Here is a 21,441-nt window from a genome sequence, read left to right as displayed (position 1 = left end):
CTCAATATATCCCTATCTACAGGAGGAGCCCCCCTATGGCTCTATCTGCAGGAGAAGACTCCACCTATGGCCCTATCAGCAATAGAAGCCTTCCCCTATGGCATTATAGGAAGAGCTTCCCCCTATGGCCCTATATGCAGTAGGCCCCTCCCCATTACAGCCCTATCTATAAATATAGAATGTCCTGAATCAAAGATATATTTACTAATGCAAGACCTAGAAGCAGGAGGAACTTCCCCCTATGGCCCTATCTATAGGAGGAGCCTCCCCCTACGGCCCTATCTACAGGATGAGACTCCCCCTATGGCCCTATCTACAGAAGAAGCCTCCCCCTATGGCCCTATATACAGGAGGAGCCACCCGCTAAGTCCCTATCTGTAGTAGGAGCCTCCCCCATAGCTTTATATGCAGGATGAGACTTCCTCTACAGTCTTATATACAGGAGGAGCTTCCCCTATGGCTCTATATGTAGTAAGAGCTTCCCCCTATGGCCCTATCTGTAAGAGAAGGCTCCCCCTTAGGCACTATGTGCAGTAGGTGCCTCCCCATATGGCCCTATCTGCAGTAGGCACCTCCCCCAATCTGTAGTAGGTGCTTCCCCCTATAGCCCTATCTTTAGTAGGAGCCTCCCTCTATAGCCCTATCTGTACTAGGTGCCTGCCCCTATAGCCCTATCTGTAGTAGGTGCCTCCCCCTATAGCCCTATCTGTAGTAGTTGCCTGCCCCTATGGCCCTATCTGCAGTAGGCACCTCTCCTATCTGTAGTAGGAGCCTCACCCTATGGCCCTATCTGTAGTAAGAGCTCCCACCTATGGCTCTATCTGCAGGAGAAGCCTCCCCCTATGGTTCTATCTGCAGTAGGCACCTCCCTCTATATTTAGTAGCAGCTTCCCTCTATGGTCCTACCTGCAGTAGGCACCTTTCCCTATTTGCAGTAGGAACCTCCCCCTATGGCCCTATCTATAGTAGGAGCCTCCCCCTATGGCCCTATCTGTAGTAAGAGCTTCCCCCTATGGCTCTATCTGAAGGAGAAGCCTCCCCCTATGGTTCTATCTGCAGTAGGCACCTTCTCCACTACATGTAGTAGGAGCTTCCCCCTATGGTCCTACCTGGAATAGGCACCTTTCACTATTTGCAGTAGGAACCTCCCCCTATGGCCCTATCTATAGTAGGAGCCTCCCCTTTTGGCCCTATCTGTAGTAAGGGCTTCTCCCTATGGCCCTATCTGCAGTAGGCTCTGTCATATGAAATCTTGTTCATTTAAATCCAGTTCACATACAGAGCATCACAAAGCAAACAGTGAATGCATGGATAGTGTATTCAACGCGTTTCAGGTGTAGTCACCACCTTTAATGATGTCATGATAAGAGTGCTGCTGACTACACCTGAAACGCTTTGAAAATGCTCTCCATGCGTTCCCTTTTTGCTTTGTGATCCTCTGTATGTGAACTGGATTAAATAAAGAAGATTTCGTAGGTCAGAGCCGGACTTCTACTCTATTTGTTCCAGCAGGTGGCGATACCAGATATTATTTGCACACCGTTCAGGGACCCAAATTGTTTTTATCCTAGTCTGACAACCCGTTTACATTTTGGGCCCAGCTTGTGAAAACACTACATGGCACCATGCAATCGTCTCGAGTTCAGTATTTATTTTCTGTTATTTGTATTGTGTTACATTTACATCTATTCAAATATATTTCTAGAAATAATGATACAAGCTTGCTTTGTCTTTTCTCTTTCGCCATATATCTAAGATCCAGAATGTCAGTTTTCAGAATCTTCTTGGGTGATGTAGTCTCGGATCTTGTCTCGAATGTCTGACTCCAGGTAGTCCAGCTGATCCTGTATGCTCACGGTGTAATCTCCCAGTTTCTTCTTCATGTCTTTCACTTTCTTTACCAGATCCTTGTTGAGGGAATCTGAAAAAGGGGATATCGCCTTTCTGAACTGTTCAATCTTATAGTCCATCAGCTGGCTCATCTCTGTAAGATATGTCTCCATCGTCTGTTTGGCATTCGAAGTATCACTATTTAGCTTGGTTCTCAGCTCATTGGCGTAGGGGTAAAGCTGCTCTCGTAGTTTCCCAGCGAAGTCCAAGACTTTGCGCTCCATCTGCTCTGCATTTTTCTTCATCTGAAAGTCCACGTTCCCGATCTGTTTGTGCAACTCCTCCTTCACATCCTCTGCGTACGGTATCAGGCCTTTATACAACTCTTCCATTTGCTCATCAATATTACTTTTTACTTGCTTGTTGATGGTTTTGAGCTGTTTTTCCAACTGCTCCATATTGTCATCTATTACACTCCTCAGTTCTTGGGAATATGGGTCCAATGCCTCTTGCCAACGTTCAACACCATCCTTGATCTTCATCTCTAGGTTCTTCGATATAGATTTTAGCTGCTCACTGAGAACCTGGGTGCTTTCATCCAACTGGGCTTGAAATTCCTTGGCATGTGGAGTCAATTTGTCCTGAAGCTCCTCTGCATTCCTGTTCAGCTGCTTTTGGACCTCATCGGTATATGGAGACAACTTGACCGCCAACTTCTCCAACTCTTGTCTGACTTGTTCTCTCAATGTTTGAGAGTCTTTCATCAGCTGTTCACGAATTTGCTTGGCCAAAGGAACGAGTTGACCCATAAAATCACCATCCAATTTATTTACACTCTTCAGATTTTCTTCAATGAGGGCACTGTGGAAGAGAAGACTTAATCAGGAGAACTGTCGAAAACACCAATAATGGAAGAGGCTCAATGTCAACAACTAATCATCATGGGAATTCTTTTACTGAATGTTGCACCATAGAAGAAAATTATACTCACTGTCTAACATAAGGGATTATGGTAATAATTTCAATCTATCGCTCACAGTTTGTGAGGGTGAAACACTAGCGTTTCACGTTCATTAAATTGAGAACATTTAGAAAGCAATGGGCCAACATGTTTACCCACCACTGGGGTTTTGTATCCACCCCTGACTAAATTGTGCTTTGCCTTTCTCTCCTAAATTGCCTCTAATGATAGTGAGTATGGTCACGTTGAGACACCCAAGCTGACTTGAATTTGACGTGTCAGCAACCAAAAGTCCAAACTCATTCGATTTCAACATGATCAGATTCTCTATCGATGTTTGTAAAATATCAGAACGATGTTATAATCTTAATGTTTTATGGCCAAAGTCGATGAGTAGCCCTTGTCTAATGCAACGTCTTAATGGAGAAGGTGATTGATACAATTTTGTAAGGAGCTTTCATGACTTAACACACTGAATTGGGGGTCTCTATTGCTGACTTGTAGATTGTTTTGGGACATCTGTGGCTGGGATATTTTTATAGCGAGCAAAATATTATAGGAATTTCTGGAATTGACATAGATATTTGTGGATTGTTCAAATAAAAAAATCTTAGCTACTCCTCCGATCCCCCACTTTTCCAATTAATGTCAGTTTTCTGCCAGCAGCTTCCTAGCATTGCATGTTGGCTGCAGTTGCTTTGTAGCAATGCACCTTTGTGTTTAAGTAGCAAGGTTTCCCAGCAATCCTTGCTGATTATACAAAACCATTTGTATTCTGGCTGCCTTGGTGGAAGGAGCTGCTGTGGATTTGTCCTGAAGTCGTATCTTCTCCATTTTGGTTGGTATTCCCCTATTTGTCTTACCTACCCTCGTGTTGTATGAGTGTAGCAATGAGTCTAGTGAGCCTTACCTTCCCACTCACTACTCACTAGCCAGGGTTTATGACAGGGTCTCCTAGAGCTTCAGGTTCTGGCTTGGCAACAGGTGAGGAACCTGTTTAGGGTCTCGCAGGGTACAGTGGCAAGTAAGGGCAGGAGGTATCCCATTTACCCTCTCACTAGTGCCAGGGCCTACTGTTGATATTGTATTCCCAATGTCCCCCTTGTTTGTGGTATTGTTGTGGTGTGTTTTCGTTGTATGTCAAACATCTGTTGGTGTGAATGCACATGCCACACCTAAAGCATGCCATGCTGCTTATGTGGTCTCCAACTGATGATGTATTATCCTTTCAGAGTGATTGCTAAGGTATCTGAGTGGCTTCAGGGTCAGGTGAATGATGGAGAGGACCTCAACCCACCAGACGTAATAATGTCTTATCAATCTTTCACCTGTTAACCCAGCAATGAGGTGACCAAAAAGAGGAGACTCCAAACAAAGGAAAATAAGTCCCATAGCATAAAAGTTCATCTGACCCTAATCTAGTATATATTAATTCATTGTCTTAGGGAGGTTTTGTCCATTCTGTCCACTTACTTGAGCTGTTTACTGAAGTCTGATTGCTGAATGTTGTCTTTGTCCTTTTCTCCAGTACCACCAGCCAACTGTGAGAAGTAATTCCAAAAATATTCACTTATCTGATCACTGGAGACCTCAGCTTGATATCCTAACAAAGGAAAGAACATATAAAAACCCAAATAAATATACAAATCCTCCAAATGGACACAAAGATTACATAATTTTACACAATTTTACGAAATTGGGTTTGGAAGCATCACTGCCAAAAACTAATTGGGTGGGTGAGAGACCTGGAAGACGACTTATTAGATGGTTTAACCAGTAAATTAGTTGTCTACTGCTTAGACATTAATGACCCATGGATAGGTCATCAACATCAGATTAGTAGGAGAGCAACACAGTGACAGTGTATGGAAGAGAACAGCACAGAACAGCACAGCTCCGTAACTGAGGAGTGGCCAATTCTGGAGACAGCAGATCAGGAACTGGGCTTCATCGATGGGAGTCTCAGGGGTTAGATCCCCTCCGATCATTCTGCTACAGCAGACTCTAACGATATCTCATCATGGTTTAAACCAATATCATGGTTACTTTGATAGTGTTTGTGTAGTGTTGCACAGCACTTTACAATTGAGAAAGAACATGTACAGACAATGTCAGATATTACAGAGGCGTGAAGGCCTTGAAATAGGGGTGACAAAATGGTAAAAAGTGCTTGTCATATAAGGTCCAACCATCCTTATAATAAATAGGGGGATGTAAGTAAAGCTGCCTGAGTCGGTCACGAGCCAGTAATTGTATAAGTTCACATACAATTTGCTACCGAGTGCATGGAAGGTGAGGAAACTGGTGGTAGAAGGGAACAGATTATGAGAAATATTTAGGAAAGGTAAAGAGAGAGCAGATACATGGGTGAGCTGATAGGTCTACCTAAAGAGATGTGTCTTTTTATGGAACTCTTAAAACTGCGAATAGAAAGAATTAACCAAGTTGTTTAGGTAGTCCATTCCAGAAAACTGGTGCAGCACAAGAAAAGTTTTGAAGATGGGAATGTGCAGTTCGGATTATAGAGCATGATAGTCTTAAATCATTAGCAGAACAGAGTACACGGGTAGGGTTGTAGGCAGAGATGAGGGAGGAGATGTAGAGCGGTGCAGAACTGTTGAGAGGTTTGTGGGCGAGAGCGGTAAGTTTATATTGGACTCTTTTTTTCATGTTTTCTTGGCAGTAATGCATATTCACATTTCAATATTCACTATTTACCTTCTTCAGTTTGTTTGCTTTTGGGTTTTTTTCCCTCCCTTTTACTTGAGCGCAAATATAATTTTGGATAATATATGTCATGTTTAGTTTACACCGGTTCAGATCTTAAGTTTTGGAAGTGCCGAGAATTCTTCTATTTTGTATTATGGAGTCGTATTGGACTCTGTAGCGGATGGACAACCAGTGCAATGACTGGCACAGGGTGGAGGCATCAGTGTAGTGGCTGGACGGAAAAATGATCCTCGCTGCTGAATTCAGGATGGATTAGAGAAGGGAGAGGTTAGTAAGAAGGAGACCAATTAGTGCAGAGTTGCAATAATCCAGATGTGAATGAATCAAAGGAAGAGTAAGAGTTTTTGCAGTTTCAAAGGTAAGAAAAAGATGGATTCTAGAAATGCTTTTGAGGAGCAGGTAACATGAGTGAGTGGTGGGATGTATGGAGTGAAGGAAAGATCTGAGTCAAATATGACACCGAAAGAGTGTTGCTTGAAAGATATGGTAGAACCCCATACAGGAATGGCAATTTCGGGTTTAGGTCGGTTAGTTGAAAGAAACAGAGAAATATAAGGAGTTTAGTTGTAACATAGAAATCTTAGAAGGGTATATAGGTAAGTCTACACAAATGATCACTTATGTGCTGGATGATACACTGCAGATACCCCCACTGATCACCAGAACATACTTATGTAATCTTCTCTACCCTGGTTACCCCTTGACCTCAAGAAGGTGAATCGAGGGACCAGTCACCCATGCACCTGGCCCTCCATTCATTGCCTATGTGACATGGTGTACATCCAACTGCAGATACCCCCCACTGATCACCAGAACAGACTTATGTCACCTTCTCTACACTGGTTACCCCTTGGCCTCAAGAAGTTGAATGGAGGGACCAGTCACCCATGCACCCTGGCCTCCATTCATTGCCTATGTGACATGGTGTACATCCAACTGCAGATACCCCCCACTGATCACCAGAACAGACTTATGTCACCTTCTCTACACTGGTTACCCCTTGGCCTCAAGAAGTTGAATGGAGGGACCAGTCACCCATGCACACTGGCCTCCATTCATTGCCTATGTGACATGGTGTAGATCCAACTGCAGATACCCCCCACTGATCACCAGGACAGACACATGTCCCCTTCTCTACACTGGTTACCCCTTGGCCTCAAGAAGTTGAATGGAGGGACCAGTTACCCATGCACACTGGCCTCCATTCATTGCCTATGTGACATGGTATAGATCCAACTGCAGATACCCCCCACTGATCACCAGAACAGACTTATGTCACCTTCTCTACACTGGTTACCCCTTGGCCTCAAGAAGTTGAATGGAGGGACCAGTCACCCATGCACACTGGCCTCCATTCATTGCCTATGTGACATGGTGTAGATCCAACTGCAGATACCCCCCACTGATCACCAGGACAGACTTATGTCCCCTTCTCTACACTGGTTACCCCTTGGCCTCAAGAAGTTGAATGGAGGGACCAGTTACCCATGCGCCCTAACCCTTAATTCATTGCCTATATACGTGAGATGACACCATCATGTCGCCATAGCCTAATGCTAGAGTAAGTATACTGACCTGTTACGCATAGGGCTAGTACAAGCACTGACACTTTAGCCAACATTTTTGAGTCACAGGATGGGTCAACGTAAGTCCTAAAAATTGGCAATGATTTAAATCTGTACAGAAAACAAGAACAGGTAATCATGTTAGACATCTCTACCGAAATACTCAGTCCTCACAAAGCTCAGACCTCATCACTGGAAAGTAAAAAATACAAAAACTAATGCAATCCGATAATTATTGTGATTCTTATGAGTAGATTCATTAAACCTCTATATAATGTTCATCCTCAAGTTTTTCACTTGAGAGAAGATGGCTCCTTACCTTTCCTTTGGTGCTTGGGTCAGTGTTGAAGTTGATGGGAGCCGCTCCTTTATATGAGTTCATCTCTGTCTCTGGCTTTGCTCCAGGTCACTTTTGTGGGCCGGTCGGTTTTACAATGTGGAGTCATTGATGTGTCCCTCTTTTCAGAGCGATGTTGGATGTTTTGAAGAGCTTTGTGAGTTCTTGTGTCTGAGTCCTAATCATGAAGGAGGAGACAACCGCCGAGTGGTTTTATTCAGTAGCTGCAGCTGACATCGAAATAACAACCGGGCTCCATCACAAATGCTTGCGGCGTTGGAGTACCAGGTTATTGCAGGTCGTAGCTGGGCTTGTGCACAATGGCCGGCTTAGAGGACACAATACTGAGTCCAATGAGCTCTTATTTTATTCGGCTGATTTGCATTTTTTAGCCATGGGAAAGTGCTTAGTGGGTCAAGATTGCTATAATGTTATTTCCTTTCGGAAAAAACATTGTGGAAACTAGAACAAGGAGTATCGCTCTATTGAGCTGGACGCCGGGAGGCATTACCATACCACTGCACTGCAATTTTGTTTCTGTTATAATGTCACCTATTCAGTAAGTTTCAGAATATCTATCTATAATAGAGGTTTTAGGATGTGCCAATTAACAAAAAAATTAGAGCTGAAGTCGTTAGTGTGCCCTGCCATGTGAAAGCCATGTGCCGCTATCCCTTATAGGACTTACACGTTGTGATACTGGGGCAGAAATCTCTTTGTGTTGCGATTATGAGCTTGATAGTTACTGTATATTAATTGAACACCTAAAAGACATCAAGCCATTGATTCATGTAACCTAATGTCAGCGGAGTAGTGTAACATGCGACGCCGGAGATGGCAATGTGGCGAGCAAAAGTGGAACCCCTGGCCCACAGGGAGATCCCGGGCCTACCATTTAGTGGGGTAAAGACCGGGCAGGGGCAGACACAGGAGCAGACAGGGCTGAGTCACAAGTGTAGACTGGGACCACCAGGGTAGCTTAAGGCAGACAGCACAGGCACAACAGACAGGCAGAGACACTAGTGCCAAAAGGGCAGGACGGACATGCAGAGTCACTAGCAAGCCAGATGGCATGGCCAGGACGGACACAGTCACTAGTACCAACAAGGCAAGACAAGCTGGAACCAGGTATAGGCAGGACAGGACGGACTGGAACCAGGTGCCAACAGGGCAGGACGGGCTTGAACCAGGTTCAGACAGGACAGGGCTGGATCCAGGTGCCAACAGTGCAGGACTGTCTAGAACCAGGTACAGGCAGGATGGGACAGGGCTGGAACCAGGTGCCAACAGTGCAGGACTGGCTGGAACCAGGTACAGGCAGGATAGGACAGGGCTGGAACCAGGTGGCAACAGGGCAGGACAGGCAGGTACAAGCAGGATAGGATAGACAGGACAGACACGGAGACCTGACAACTACCTAGACAGAACACAACTGACTGGACTAAGGGCATTGATCAGGAACCTCCCCTTGTGGGATAGTGCCTTAAGTACCCAGCGATGGGCTGAGAGGCAGTTCCTGAGAGTGACTCGCTGGCCCTTTAAAAGAATGGCATAAGTGCACGCACACACACACCCTAGGAGCACTCCCGTAGGACATGTGCTGTGCGCACAGGCTATAGGAGGGGGAAGTAGAAGGCAACCACAAGGAGGAGCACCGGGACGCCGGACAACGTGGGGAGAGCTGGCCGTGGCAGTGAGTGAATGTGCGTCCCTGCAGGGAGAGGAGCAAGGAGTGCAGGGATGCCAGCACTACAAGTAGCATGGGAGGGGCAACAAGATTGATTGGCCAGAGTGCTAAAGTTTATGGCGGCACAAAACTCTGACCCCCCCCCTCTCATCCTCACTGTTAAAGGAAATCTGTCTACAGGATTTCACCCCCAAATTATTTATATGTAAAGGTAGCTCTTTTACTGACAAGTCCAACAATACCTTTACATGGCCAGTTTGTTTCTCCATTACTGTGAAATCAGCATTTGAGTTGATATGCAAATGAGGCTAAAAAGCTATTTGTAGATCTGAAGCCTCTGTCACTCCAGCTCTATTCCCCGCCCAGCGTCACCTTCTCCAGCTTGATCACGGATGACTCCTTTGCCTGGTCACACAGTATAGAGGGCATCAGTCAAGCAGAAGGAGGTGGCACTGGGCGGCTAATAGAGCTGGACAACCCATTTAAGGGGCTGACCAGAACTTATATATTGATGGCCTCACTGGTGGACACAGATAGAAGAGGACCTCTGTGCAGGAACAATATATGGGCCCTTTTCAGTCCAATAACTCATCAAAATGCACAATTCCTCTTGCATTGGAGGTAAAAATCGTCCCCTGTACCTTTTGTACCCCTGTGCCGCTGCACAGGTTGCACCAATGACATGTCCAACTCTGGATGGCCTAACCTCAAGAAACATCATAAATGTAGATCAGTTTGGATCCAACTCTATGTACCCCCCAACAATCAAGTCTGACCCCCAAACAATCAGATCCTGCTATAGCTGGATATAGACAGCACACAAAGCAGAACATCACAACCCTCATACTTTATGCAACAGTCATTCTTGGATATTGCAGCTCAGTACCCATTCACGTTAAAAGGACATGGGCTGCAGTATCCTAGAACGGCCACTAGGCCACTACAAGGTGCATAAAGCCGCATTGAGCAAACAACTGATTGATGGGGGTGCCAAGTGTTGGACCACCTCAGATTTGACATTGGTGACCTACTCTCTAAATAGGTCAACCGTATATAAGTTCTGAATAATACAATGTGTTCTGCTAGCTCCTCCCACATCCCGCCATAGAACTTTATAAGCACCAATTGTCATTTCTTATGTATTAAAGCAATACAGAAAGATTTTATAAGAATACAAAATTGTTATGAAAGCCATTAATCCAAACACTGATATTTGCTAAAAGATGTACAGTATCAGAAAAGTAGACTAGTTATGCTCCATATCAATAAACTGGGTGCCATTTCTTTCTTGCATCCAAAAGGTAGTAATGTGGATAATTGGTTCAATTTATAGATTTTGTGGAATATTTTCCATGTTAAAGAAGTATTGCTTCAAAGTTTTTATGTTAATATATTGATATCATCATCATATTATGTAGCACTGAGTACTTGCAGTTGCTCATTTTGCCTTTCTAACCAGTTAATTCTTCCATTTTCCATTTGGTCTATGAATCACATGATTAAAAACAGACTAGTTGAATCCTTCTAAACTGTATGTAGAAACAGAAAGTCTCTTACTGTTTCTACATAGAGCAGAGAAAAGAGAAAAATTTACTGGGTATAAAGGCAAAATGAGCAATTTTAATCACACAGTTCTATATAATATGTTGATTGCAAAATATTAAGAAGATATCAACTTTTTAAACTATTAAAACTTTTGGAACCTCAATTATTGAAATCGTATTACTTAAGAAAATCGGGACACAACAAGAATTGCTGAGTTGTATTTTATTGAACAGAATGGAAATAGGACAAATTGAAGGAAATGATGGAAAGATGACATAATGAGCATAATGTTGCTATAGCACAATGGCACAGGTGACAGAAGGGACGATGTTCACATTAGCTATAGGTAGATTTCGTGAGTTCATCTCTTACTATGGAGGTAAACTGAAAGGACTGTAAACAATAAAGAAAAGTCAAAGATTCCTCTAGCCTCAGGAGAAGCTAAAGAAATGTATAAGGAATGTAGGTGGGAAATACAAGATGTAGAAATGTAGAGAAATAGCACCGCTAATAGCTGTAATGTTGAGTGGGATCATAGCCGGGGACTTTGTTCTTCAGTCTTCGGGTAATTCAGTTTTCGGTGGAAATACCCTTATTGATGAAATCTTGGATCTTGTCGCTGACATCTTTATGCAGATACTCTACTTGGTCCTGAACACTTACAGTGTATTCGCCCAACTTCTTCTTCATGTCTTCGACTCTCTGTACAAGATCCTTGTTGAGGGCATCTGCGTAGGGGGCCATGGTGTTTTTGAACTCTACGATCTTCTGGTCCATCTTCTGGTTCATCTCGGTAAGGTAGGGCTCCAATGTCTGCTTGACGTTTGTCATATCTCCATCCAGCTTGGTTCTTAGCTCATTGGCGTAGGGGTAGAGTTGCTCTTTCAGCTGGCCGCTAAACTCCATGATTTTGCTTTCCATCTGCTCGATATTCTTCTTCATCTGGAAGTCCATGTTCTTGATCTGGTTACGCAGTTCTTCTTGTACATCCTCTGCATAGGGTTTCAGGTTTTTAGATAGCTCTTGGAGTTGTTGATCAACATTATCTTTGACTTTCTCGGTGATGGGTATTAGTTGCTTTCTCAGCTGTTCCATATTGTCATCTATGGTAGCCTTGAGTTCCTGGGAATATGGGGTCAATAATGACTGTACCTGGTCTGTATTTTCTCTGATTTTGGCTTCCAGGTCTTTTGTTACAGTCTTCAGCTGCTCAGTTATTGTCTCCGTGTTTTTTTCCAGCTGGGCTCTAACCTCTTCTGCGTAAGGAGCAAGTTTTACCCGAAGTTCCTCTGCATTCTTACTCAGCTGCTTCTGCACATCATCTGTATACGGGGACAGATAGACCTTCAATGCATGCAGCTCCTGGGTAATTTTTTCCTTCACTTTTTCGGGGTCTTGAGTTAGTTGGTCATGCATCTGCTTGACGAATGGAACAAGATTTTCTTGCAGATGTCCTGCATAAAGATTAAGGCTCTTAAGGTTCTCGTCAATTAGACCACTGTGGAGAGAAAACAGAACGATAAGGAATGACTTCTAAAATTTAAAACATTCTTATTATGTGCATAAAAGCTTTGTGGAAATGTCTAGGGCATTTCTGTGGACTTTGCTCTGTTGGAAATAGCACAGCACCCACTTCACGTTGTGCAGAAGCCCTGTAGACATGAATGGACCAGTGGCAGAAATGTGTGACCATCATTCCATTGAAATAGGGAATAAGAAGAGATCCCAGCGGTTCGATCAATCATTCTTACCTATTTTGTAGCTCAATTATAACTTTTTAGGATGGGAATAACCCTTTAATAACAAATATCTGTCCCAGACTTTAGTAGCATAGATAAAGAGATGTTTAGGAAAAGTATTTCTAAAGATCCTTTATGATATACTAATGAGGCCAGTAACTAGTCCAAAGGGTGTTAGTTCCCTTGGCTGGTCAGCCCCCTTAGGATGTAAGCACACCCCTGTGGGCGTGCTAACATGCCAATGAATGTGCAGAGTCAGAGGCATGGTTGCGCTCACCTTTGCTGCCACCATACCTGACCCTGGATGTCGGCTTAGTGCGTGTGATCCCCGGACTTCCGGTCATGGGTACTATGAAGCCGGGTGTACGCGTCCCGGCTTCAAACTGGTGTAGTGCGCATTACCAAAAGTGCCAGGAACTTCTGATCATGTGCACACTGACCCTATGCCCAGCATTCCGAGGCAGTGCAATTGACACAGGTACACACGTCACTGCTGATGATGACGCTGGGCAGTGGGCATTGAATAGCCAAGAGGTCGGGATGTGCTCAGGAACTAATGCCCTTGCTACTAGTCGCTGGCCTCATTAGCATGTCATAAAAGATATTTAGAAATACTTTTTCTAATGATCTCTTTATGTATGCCACTAGATACAAGGACAGTTAGGGATTAGCAATATGCACCCAGAACTTCTCATGGTTCTGGGTGTATATTGCACCTGACAGGTTCCCTTGAATGTCTACCATCCGCAGACACAGAGATTCTGCTGCAAGTTCTCCTGTAACAACAGTTACACTTCAAAATGTAACTTGTTTCAGGTGAACTTACAATAGAATGTCTGGGTTCCGCTAGCTCCTCCCACATCCCTCCATAGAACCAGTACCAACTGTCATTTCTTATCTCAGCAATGTAACATTCTGTTTTCACCGAAAACAGATTTTACCCCTGAATTGCTAATAGTGAGAATAAATAAGTCCAGGAGGAGAAAGAAGCAGATTTTTCTGATTATATTTATTACAAAGTTTCTAATTTTCACTTGTACTATTGATTTATAAGGTAAACATTAAAAAAATAGTTTCTACTAGCAGCACTTAAAAAAATGGAATTTGGTGATAAATAAACTCTATTTAAGAAATAAATTTAAAATATATTTTATAAAGCAGATGATTTAAGAAATAAAAATATATTTTATAAAGCAGGTAAAGCTTACAGGGAGAATGATAAAATAGGAAAGAGGAAAGAGACTATAGACAATGTCAATGTGCAGTGAAGAAACTGTATGTAGAAGGAAAGCGGGAGGAGGAAAAGGATGAAAAGGAAGCAAAAATAAGCAATAAATAGAAAAGTAATAAAACAAATTAGACATAAGGAGTCACAAACATCTAGTATTAATGTCTGTCATCCGCAGACACAGACATTCTGCTGCAAGTTCTCCTGTAACAACAGTTAGGGGTACTTTGCACACAACGACATCGCAAGCCAATGCTTGCGATGCCGAGCACGATAGTCCAGGCCCCCGTCGCAGCAGCGATATCATGTGATTGCTGTTGTAGCGAACATTATCGCTACGGCAGCTTCACATGGACTCACCTGCTTTGCGACGTCGATCTGGCCGGCGACCCGCCTCCTTTTTAAGGGGGCGGGTCGTGCGGTGTCATAGCGACGTCACACGGCAGGCGGCCAATAGAAGCGGAGGGGCGGAGATGAGCGGGACGTAAACATCCCACCCACCTCTGTCCTTCCGCATAGCCGGCGTGAGCTGCAGGACGCAGGTAGGAGATGTTCCTCGCTCCTGCGGCTTCACACACAGCGATGTGTGCTGCCACAGGAACGAGGAACAACATCGTACCTGTCGCAGTCGCGTAATTATGGAATTCCCAGACACTACACCGATGATACGATTACGACGATATTGTGCTCGTTAATCGTATCATCTAGGATTTACACACTACGAAGTCGAGTGCGACGCCGGATGTGCGTCACTTTCGACATGACCCCTCCGACATCGCACCTGCGATGTCGTAGTGTGCAAAGTACCCTTTACACTTCAAAATGTAACTTGTTTCAGGTGAACTTACAATAGAATGTCTGTGTGTTCCGCTAGCTCCTCCCACATCCCTCCATAGAACTTTATAAGCACCAACTGTCATTTCTTAGCTCAGTAATGTAATATTCTGTTTTCACTGAAAACAGATTTTACCCCTGAATTGATAATAGTGAGAATAAATAAGTCCAGAAGGAGAAAAAAGCAGATTTTTCTGATTATATTTACTACAAATTTCTAATTTTCACTTATACTATTGATTTATAAGATAAAAATTAAAAAAATACTTTCTACTAGTAGCACTTAAAAAAAATGGAATTCGGTGATAAAGAAAACTCTATTTAAGAAATAAAATAATTAAATAAAAATATTTTATAAAGCAGATGATGAGATAGTGAAGAGGAAAGAGACTATAGACATTGTCAATGTGCAGTGAAGAAACTGTGTATGTAGAAGGAAAGCGGGAGATGGAAAAGGATGAAAAGGTAACAAAAAAAGCAATAAATAGAAAAGTAATCAAACAAATCAGAGATAGGGAGTCACAAACACATACAAAGGAATTAACCTTTAGCTTATGATCTCTGTGCTATGTCACAAGGAGATCGGGTCAAAGCTCAGCCAATATAAGTTACACAGGGGCTCTTGGCACCTATTTTTTAACCGCTCTTTATATCTCTGCAACTATTTAATAACCAGTTTAATAATAGTAATTAAACCAGTACTGGATCGTCGTTCACATCAATACACTCAGTGTGCGGTGGACACTTACTTTAACTGTTTGCTGATGTCGGATTGCTGGATCTGCTCCACTTTGTCTTTGGTGTTGGTGGACAGTTGGGTGAAATAACTCCAGAAAGCATCACTGATGTGGTCAGTGCTGACCTCGGCCTGAGATCCTAGAACAGGAGGACAGAAGTTAGAAGGTTGTACTCTATTCATTGTACAGATAGAATAATATTCTATAAAGAATAACTATTGTTTATATTTATTATTTATAAATAAGCAACTTTGTAATTTATCCTATTAGAGAAATCCTCTTCTTTCTCCTCCAGGACTGATCTTTCATTCTCAAAATTCTCAATTCATGGGTTGTCACTGAGATAACAGATGAGATAACAGATGACAGTTGGTGCTCGTAAAGTTCTATGGAGAACTTGTAGTTGAATGTCTGTCTGCCTCCAGCTTCTCCTCCTTCATAGAATTTTAAAAGCACCAATTGTTATTTTCTATCTCAGTAATGAGAAAATCTTTCTTCATTGAAAACAGATGTTTTAGATTTTACCCATGAATTAAGAATGAACGGATCAGTCCTGGAGGAGAAAGAAGCTGATTTCTCTGATTAAGATACTTATTGTTTTTAAGATACAAAAGTTACTTATTGTCCTGTGTACTATTGATTTCTTAAATAAAAATTAAAACACTGGATAGTTTTTTATATGATTTTGGATATGTTGTAGATCCTGTAAAGATTAGTTATTGGTGAGGTTAAGGGTCTGGAGACCCCCATAAATAAAAGGCAAAAGTGATCCTTATTGTCAAGTGAGAGAAGAGTGGTGTATGGACCCATAAACTTTTTATTAACCCTTGTCTGGTACCATGGGGTCAATGTGAGCTCATGCAAATTGGTACTATTAGTGATTTTTTTTTTCATATTACCAGACATGGATTAAAGATATTTTCCAAGCTTAAGATATTGATGACCTATATTTAGGATATAAGATCAGTGATGGTCCGGTATCCGATCCCCTTATCGATCAGCTGCTTTCGGCTCCGGCGGTGGCTTAATATAAACAATTATTGGAGCCAGAACTCCATAGCGCCATACTCTCAGTAGTGGCCATGCCCTGTTACTGCAAGTCAGCTCCAGGTTCACTTCTATAGGAGCTGAGCTTCAGTTCTAAAGATCGGTCATCATTATACTAAGATTAGAAATTCCTTTAAGTCCGATGCACCTCTCTGCTCGCTCTTGAGAATAAGAAGAGCACTTCTGCTCCCTAATGTAAGTGAACAGTGGTGGTCTCAGGACACAGAAACCAATCAGTCAACTGTACTGAAAAGGGGCTATAACATATTGAACAATTCTTCAAAGGTTAGATGTCCCTTAAAATATCATTAAGAAAATACAAATATAAGGCAAAAATTCAATGTATTACTAGATGTATATCATGATTTAATTTTCAGTCTAGGGGGGCAAGGGTAGCAACCCAAAATTTAGTGATTTACGGCTCTTAAATGCCCCCAACCATATAATAGGACAACCGTGCTATTGTGACAAATGGAAATATGGGAATTCCTTGTTACTGTGGCCTCAAGCTTGGAGATTGTTCACTTAGAAAGTCACTGACCTGTGATTGCGCACACAACTAGTGCCAGACCTAAGACTTTCAGCAGCATGGTGATTCTCTGGATAGGTCAACCTCGTCCCGAAGATGAAAATCTGGATAAAAAGAGTGAGAAAAGGTTAAAAAGTTATTCCAGTGAATATATACCGGTAAAGGTATGGATTCCAAAGCATTTGCCTCCAATCATTTCCAAGCATTCATCTCCAATCATTTCCAAGCATTCGTCTCCAACCGTTGGAAAACTAACGATGGCTTCTTGGCATGCAAGAAGCTGTAGTTGACCAAGAGTCTAGGACCTTCAGAAAGTTCTGCCTCTCTGGTTCTTCAAGAAGAATGAATGAGGTTGCTCCTTACCTGATCCCTTGGTGTTTGGATCTGAGGATGAGGTTTTGCCACCACCAGCCCTTTATATTAGGGCATCCCAACTCTGGCTGATCTCCAAAACAGCTTTATGGACTTTAGATCAGATGTGGAGTTCATGACGTGTCTCTGTTTTTAAAGTGATGAAAAGCTTGAAAAGCTCTCTGAGCAATAATCTGAGTCACAGTCATAATGGTGATGAAATCGAAGAGTGCTGAGCTTGTGTTCTTAGCCTAAAAGTGCTGAAATGATGAGAACAGACCACCACTAAAGGTTGTGATCTTTCAATTTCATTCAACTTAACTGTTATTACAGGTCATTTTTGGGTTTAAGCACAATGGCACGCTGAGCTAATGTAACCGTGAGTCAAGAGAAGGCCACTTTAGGACTTGTTGGTGCCATTGTCTATGTCTTTTGCTCTCAAAAGCTTTGTGCAACACATGATTTACTGACTCGAGAAGCCAACTCTGCAAAAAGAATTGTTAGGTCCAGATGCTGTGATGTCCTCCATCAGGGCATCAGACCAATGACGTCAAGCCGGGGATAAACAGTATAGTTACATTACCCCTGTCGTGCCCCTGCAATAGCTTCCGCCCTTACAAGGGCAGCACCCAAGTCAGGATAACTACCCCAGTAAATACACAATAACCCTCCCAACGCGTTTCCCTCTCCGTGTAACAGGAGAGTTCCTCAGGGGAGAAAAAGAAAGTAAAGCCTGCAGTGGCAGGTCAATACATTACATTACACTACTTGCTTTCAGTCAGTGTGTTCACACACCGCTTTCAGTGTATGTGCTAAACATTAGCACATACACTGAAAGCGGTGTGTGAACACACTGACTGAAAGCAAGTAGTGTAATGTAATGTATTGACCTGCCACTGCAGGCTTTACTTTCTTTTTCTCCCCTGAGGAACTCTCCTGTTACACGGAGAGGGAAACGCGTTGGGAGGGTTATTGTGTATTTACTGGGGTAGTTATCCTGACTTGGGTGCTGCCCTTGTAAGGGCGGAAGCTATTGCAGGGGCACGACAGGGGTAATGTAACTATACTGTTTATCCCCGGCTTGACGTCATTGGTCTGATGCCCGCCCGCCTTGGTCTATACAGTGGTGTGGATCCCTCAGGAGAAGAACTGGGTGAGATCCTTCCTTTTATTGTACTTCACTTTGCACTTTGATCTATTTTATTATTATATTTATTAAAAGTTATATTTTAAATCCTTGCTATACAATATATCATATTTAGGATTTTGGCTGCATCTCCCTGCCTGTTGGCAGGTCTGCTTATCTTGATGTCCTCCATCAGGGCTCATTCAGAAGTCAGTATTTTCTCAAAGATGAACATTGTCATCAGTGTTTTTGAGCTTAGGGGCCCTGAGCAGCTTGTACCATCAACTTGGGCCCATTATTTTGTACGGAGGGCTATGTGGGGCCCATTATTCTTTATGGAGGACTATGTGGGACCATTATTCTGTATGGAGGTGTCGCGGGCGGGGAGGAGGACGCTGCGCTCACCCACTGACTACCTTTTTCCACCTCCAGGACTGTGAACTCCTCGGTGGGTGGGGCCAACCGCCTGGCCCACCCCCTGGTGTGGACATCAGCCCCTGAAGGGAGGCAACAAGGATTTTTGTTTGACTTCGGTGTGCCTAGCCAGGGTGTGGGGTGTGTTGTTGCAGTACCTGTGACGACCTGGCTTGTCCAGGGCGCCACATTCCCCCTTAGTAAAATGCAGACCGTCCGCTGGCTGCCCGTCCATCACCGGTTTTATTTTCACAACTGAAAAAGAGTAAAACATGTAAAACAAGCATTTTCAATCTTCCCACAATGGGAGGCACATCACTTAAACGTTACTTAACGGATGTCTTTATTAAAATGGTAACGGCTTCTGCTCTTCTCCCACCAAACAACCTGGCCCTGATGCTGCCCCTAAGAAGCGGGCAGCACCCCTTGACCCCAGTCCAGAACCAAGTTGCCCGAGCGGGTTCTCTCTCTTTCAGGGGACCCGCGTCCATGGGGACCCCTGAACCCCCAGAGGATCGCCACCCGTTACGGTAGTGGCGGGCCTGGGCCATCTCTTCCCTCCAGGCCCATCCTCCAAATCTGCCTCTCCAGAGGCGATAACGGTTTAGCCAACACATTTTTATTTACATCCCACAAGTTTGTGGTTGCCCTGCCAGTTCTTGGGCTTGTCCGTAGCAGTTCCTACGCAACATTTGCAGAAAGTCCCTACGGGGACTAGTTGCCGGCAACGGCCGGTTCAATCACGGTACAATCAGGTAAACTTCATCGGTTGATTTTTCTTATCATTCAAAACTTTTAACTGTACTGGTGGTCCCAATGGGGACAACTTACAGCGGGGCTCCGCTGCCATCACTGCTCGCTCTCGTCCTCCTCACCCGGTCCCGGGTGGAAGACCACAGGCACCAGCCCCTCCAGCGCATACCAGGCGCGACGAGGAAGGACCGCCCGGTATCCATTATTCCCGCTCCGGGGGATGTAAGTGGCCTCTGCGCCATACAAGGCGACGACTCCCTCGTCCTCCTCTGAAACAGGCTCTGTGTCAGGTCCGGAGTCACTTTCATCTGTCCCTGCGCCACGCGGGTTGCCGCCAGCTGCCGCAGTCTCCGGGCTCGCCACTCCTTCAGCTACTGTTATGAGGGGGTGTACGCCAGACGGACCAGCAGCAGCGGGACGCATGGGCAGGGAAAACGGAAGTGGCATGAGGGCTAGGGGCAGACCGGGTCCCTCAGCCGCAGCGGCCGGCCCTCGGGGACACAGGGGCGTGGGTCACTCACTAGCTCCTCCATCATGGCCTCCATTCCGTACACCCGGGCGACCGCAGCTACCTCTTCCACCTCCGCGGTCCACTGCTCCATCAGCAGGCATATCTGACTACGGTAGCGACGGCAGATCCCCGCCGTTCGAGCCCTGAGCCACGCCGCTGTCCCGGGCACCGGCTCCGTAACCTCTGCGGGGCGGACATGTTGGTAGCGGTACTTTCCAGGAACCACAAAAATAGCAGAGTCCCGGCGTCCCTGCTTCCACAGCCGCGGCTACATGCGGCCAGACGCCATTCGTCCCCCTTCGTCTTTTTCCGGCTCCTCCTCTACAGGGGCGGAGTTTTGGCTTTCACGCTTCCACTGCTCGAGGAGACGCTCGAGCGGGGACTTTTCGCGCCCAAAATGGCGGCTTCTCAAAATTTTCGTCCGGACACCTCCGGCGGTCACAAGGCGAACCTCTACCAGACGGCAGAGCGGTAGGATCCTGTTTGTGACGCCAAGTTGTCGCGGGCGGGGAGGAGGACGCTGCGCTCACCCACTGCTCGGGTCCGGATGCTGCTGCTGCTGCTCGGTGGTGGCTCGAGCGGTAGGCCGGATCCTGGGGACTCGAACGGCGCTCCTCGCCCGTGAGTGAAAAGGGGAATGGTTTTGGGGATTTATTGTCCGTGACGCCACCCACGGATTTGGTGAGGTTGTGACACCACCGCTGCTCTGGACGGGGATCCCGGGAGCGATGACGGGGAGCAGCTTAGATGTTGTTTTTCCCCTCCGTGGGTAGGGGGTTGGTTGTCCCGGGGCCCGGTGAGGGTGGATGTGGCAGGTGGGTTACGGGACCTGGTGAGATGCAGGGTCGCGGCGGCAGCGTGGTGCCGCACGGCACAGTGGTACTCACTCAGCCAATGATGAATGCAAAGTTCTTGGTAACACACACGGCTGGATGGACGGGTCCCACTGACGGCTGCGGTGGTTTCTGTTCCCGGTAGGTTGATGGTAACTGTCTTTCCCTGCATCTTGAGTATGTTCGTGGTACTGATGGCTTCCCACCGGTAACCCGCTCCCCAGCTTAGATGGATGCTGAGGGAGCCCCTTTTGCCCGCAGGCTCTGGCCCTGGGAACTGTAGCCTTGGCGGTGACTGTATTTCCCTTCACGGTGTGAGCTGTTGCCTTCTATCAGGTCTTGACTGCTGGGAAACCCAGGAGGTTCCCTTCGCTAACGGATTTGACCGGTTTTACGGCGACTCCTAGCCTGGTCGGGGTCCGTGAGCCCTGCTGAACGGTGCTGGCTTCTCTTCGTTCCCCGGTCTGGTACCGGCGGGCCACCGCCCGTCCCCGGTCCTTACGGTTCACTCCAATCGGCCTCGCCTGCAGACGGTCACCACCGTCTGCCAACCTTGCTGTATGTGCCCGGCCCACGCACCCGGACACGGTCAGTCTCCTCTACTACTTCACTCTCTCCTCTCTAAAACTGATCTGACTACCTTTTCCCGCCTCCAGGACTGTGAACTCCTCGGTGGGTGGGGCC

The 21,441-nt window shown here is 45.1% G+C and overlaps 1 protein-coding gene across 1 annotated transcript; it reads right to left on the bottom strand.

The window, feature by feature from the left end:
• Positions 1-1,631: 1,631 nt before the first annotated feature.
• Positions 1,632-17,194, bottom strand: LOC142255897 (uncharacterized). Its single transcript, XM_075327344.1, has 8 exons — positions 17,133-17,194; positions 16,782-16,873; positions 15,206-15,332; positions 11,228-12,153; positions 8,112-8,187; positions 7,097-7,197; positions 4,265-4,394; positions 1,632-2,691 (listed from the first exon to the last, which is right to left on the bottom strand). The coding sequence occupies exons 2-8, from the start codon at positions 16,828-16,830 to the stop codon at positions 1,767-1,769; spliced, it is 2,334 nt and encodes a 777-aa protein (XP_075183459.1). The 5' UTR covers positions 16,831-16,873; positions 17,133-17,194; the 3' UTR covers positions 1,632-1,766.
• Between the last annotated feature and the right edge of the window lie 4,247 nt (positions 17,195-21,441).

The sequence above is a fragment of the Anomaloglossus baeobatrachus genome, chromosome 11 (assembly GCF_048569485.1).
Source record: "Anomaloglossus baeobatrachus isolate aAnoBae1 chromosome 11, aAnoBae1.hap1, whole genome shotgun sequence".
Classification (NCBI taxonomy): domain Eukaryota; kingdom Metazoa; phylum Chordata; class Amphibia; order Anura; family Aromobatidae; genus Anomaloglossus; species Anomaloglossus baeobatrachus.
This window is presented reverse-complemented; position numbering and strand designations above follow the sequence as displayed.

Bases quoted from the DNA above. Each gene is read 5' to 3' on its own strand.
- LOC142255897 (XM_075327344.1), bottom strand. From the start codon at position 16,830: ATGCTGCTGAAAGTCTTAGGTCTGGCACTAGTTGTGTGCGCAATCACA. The intron at 12,154-15,205 runs GTAAGTGTCCAC...TTCTCTCCACAG, and splicing joins GACATCAGCAAACAGTTAAA to TGGTCTAATTGACGAGAACC. The intron at 2,692-4,264 runs GTAAGTGGACAG...TCTCTTCCACAG, and splicing joins GACTTCAGTAAACAGCTCAA to TGCCCTCATTGAAGAAAATC.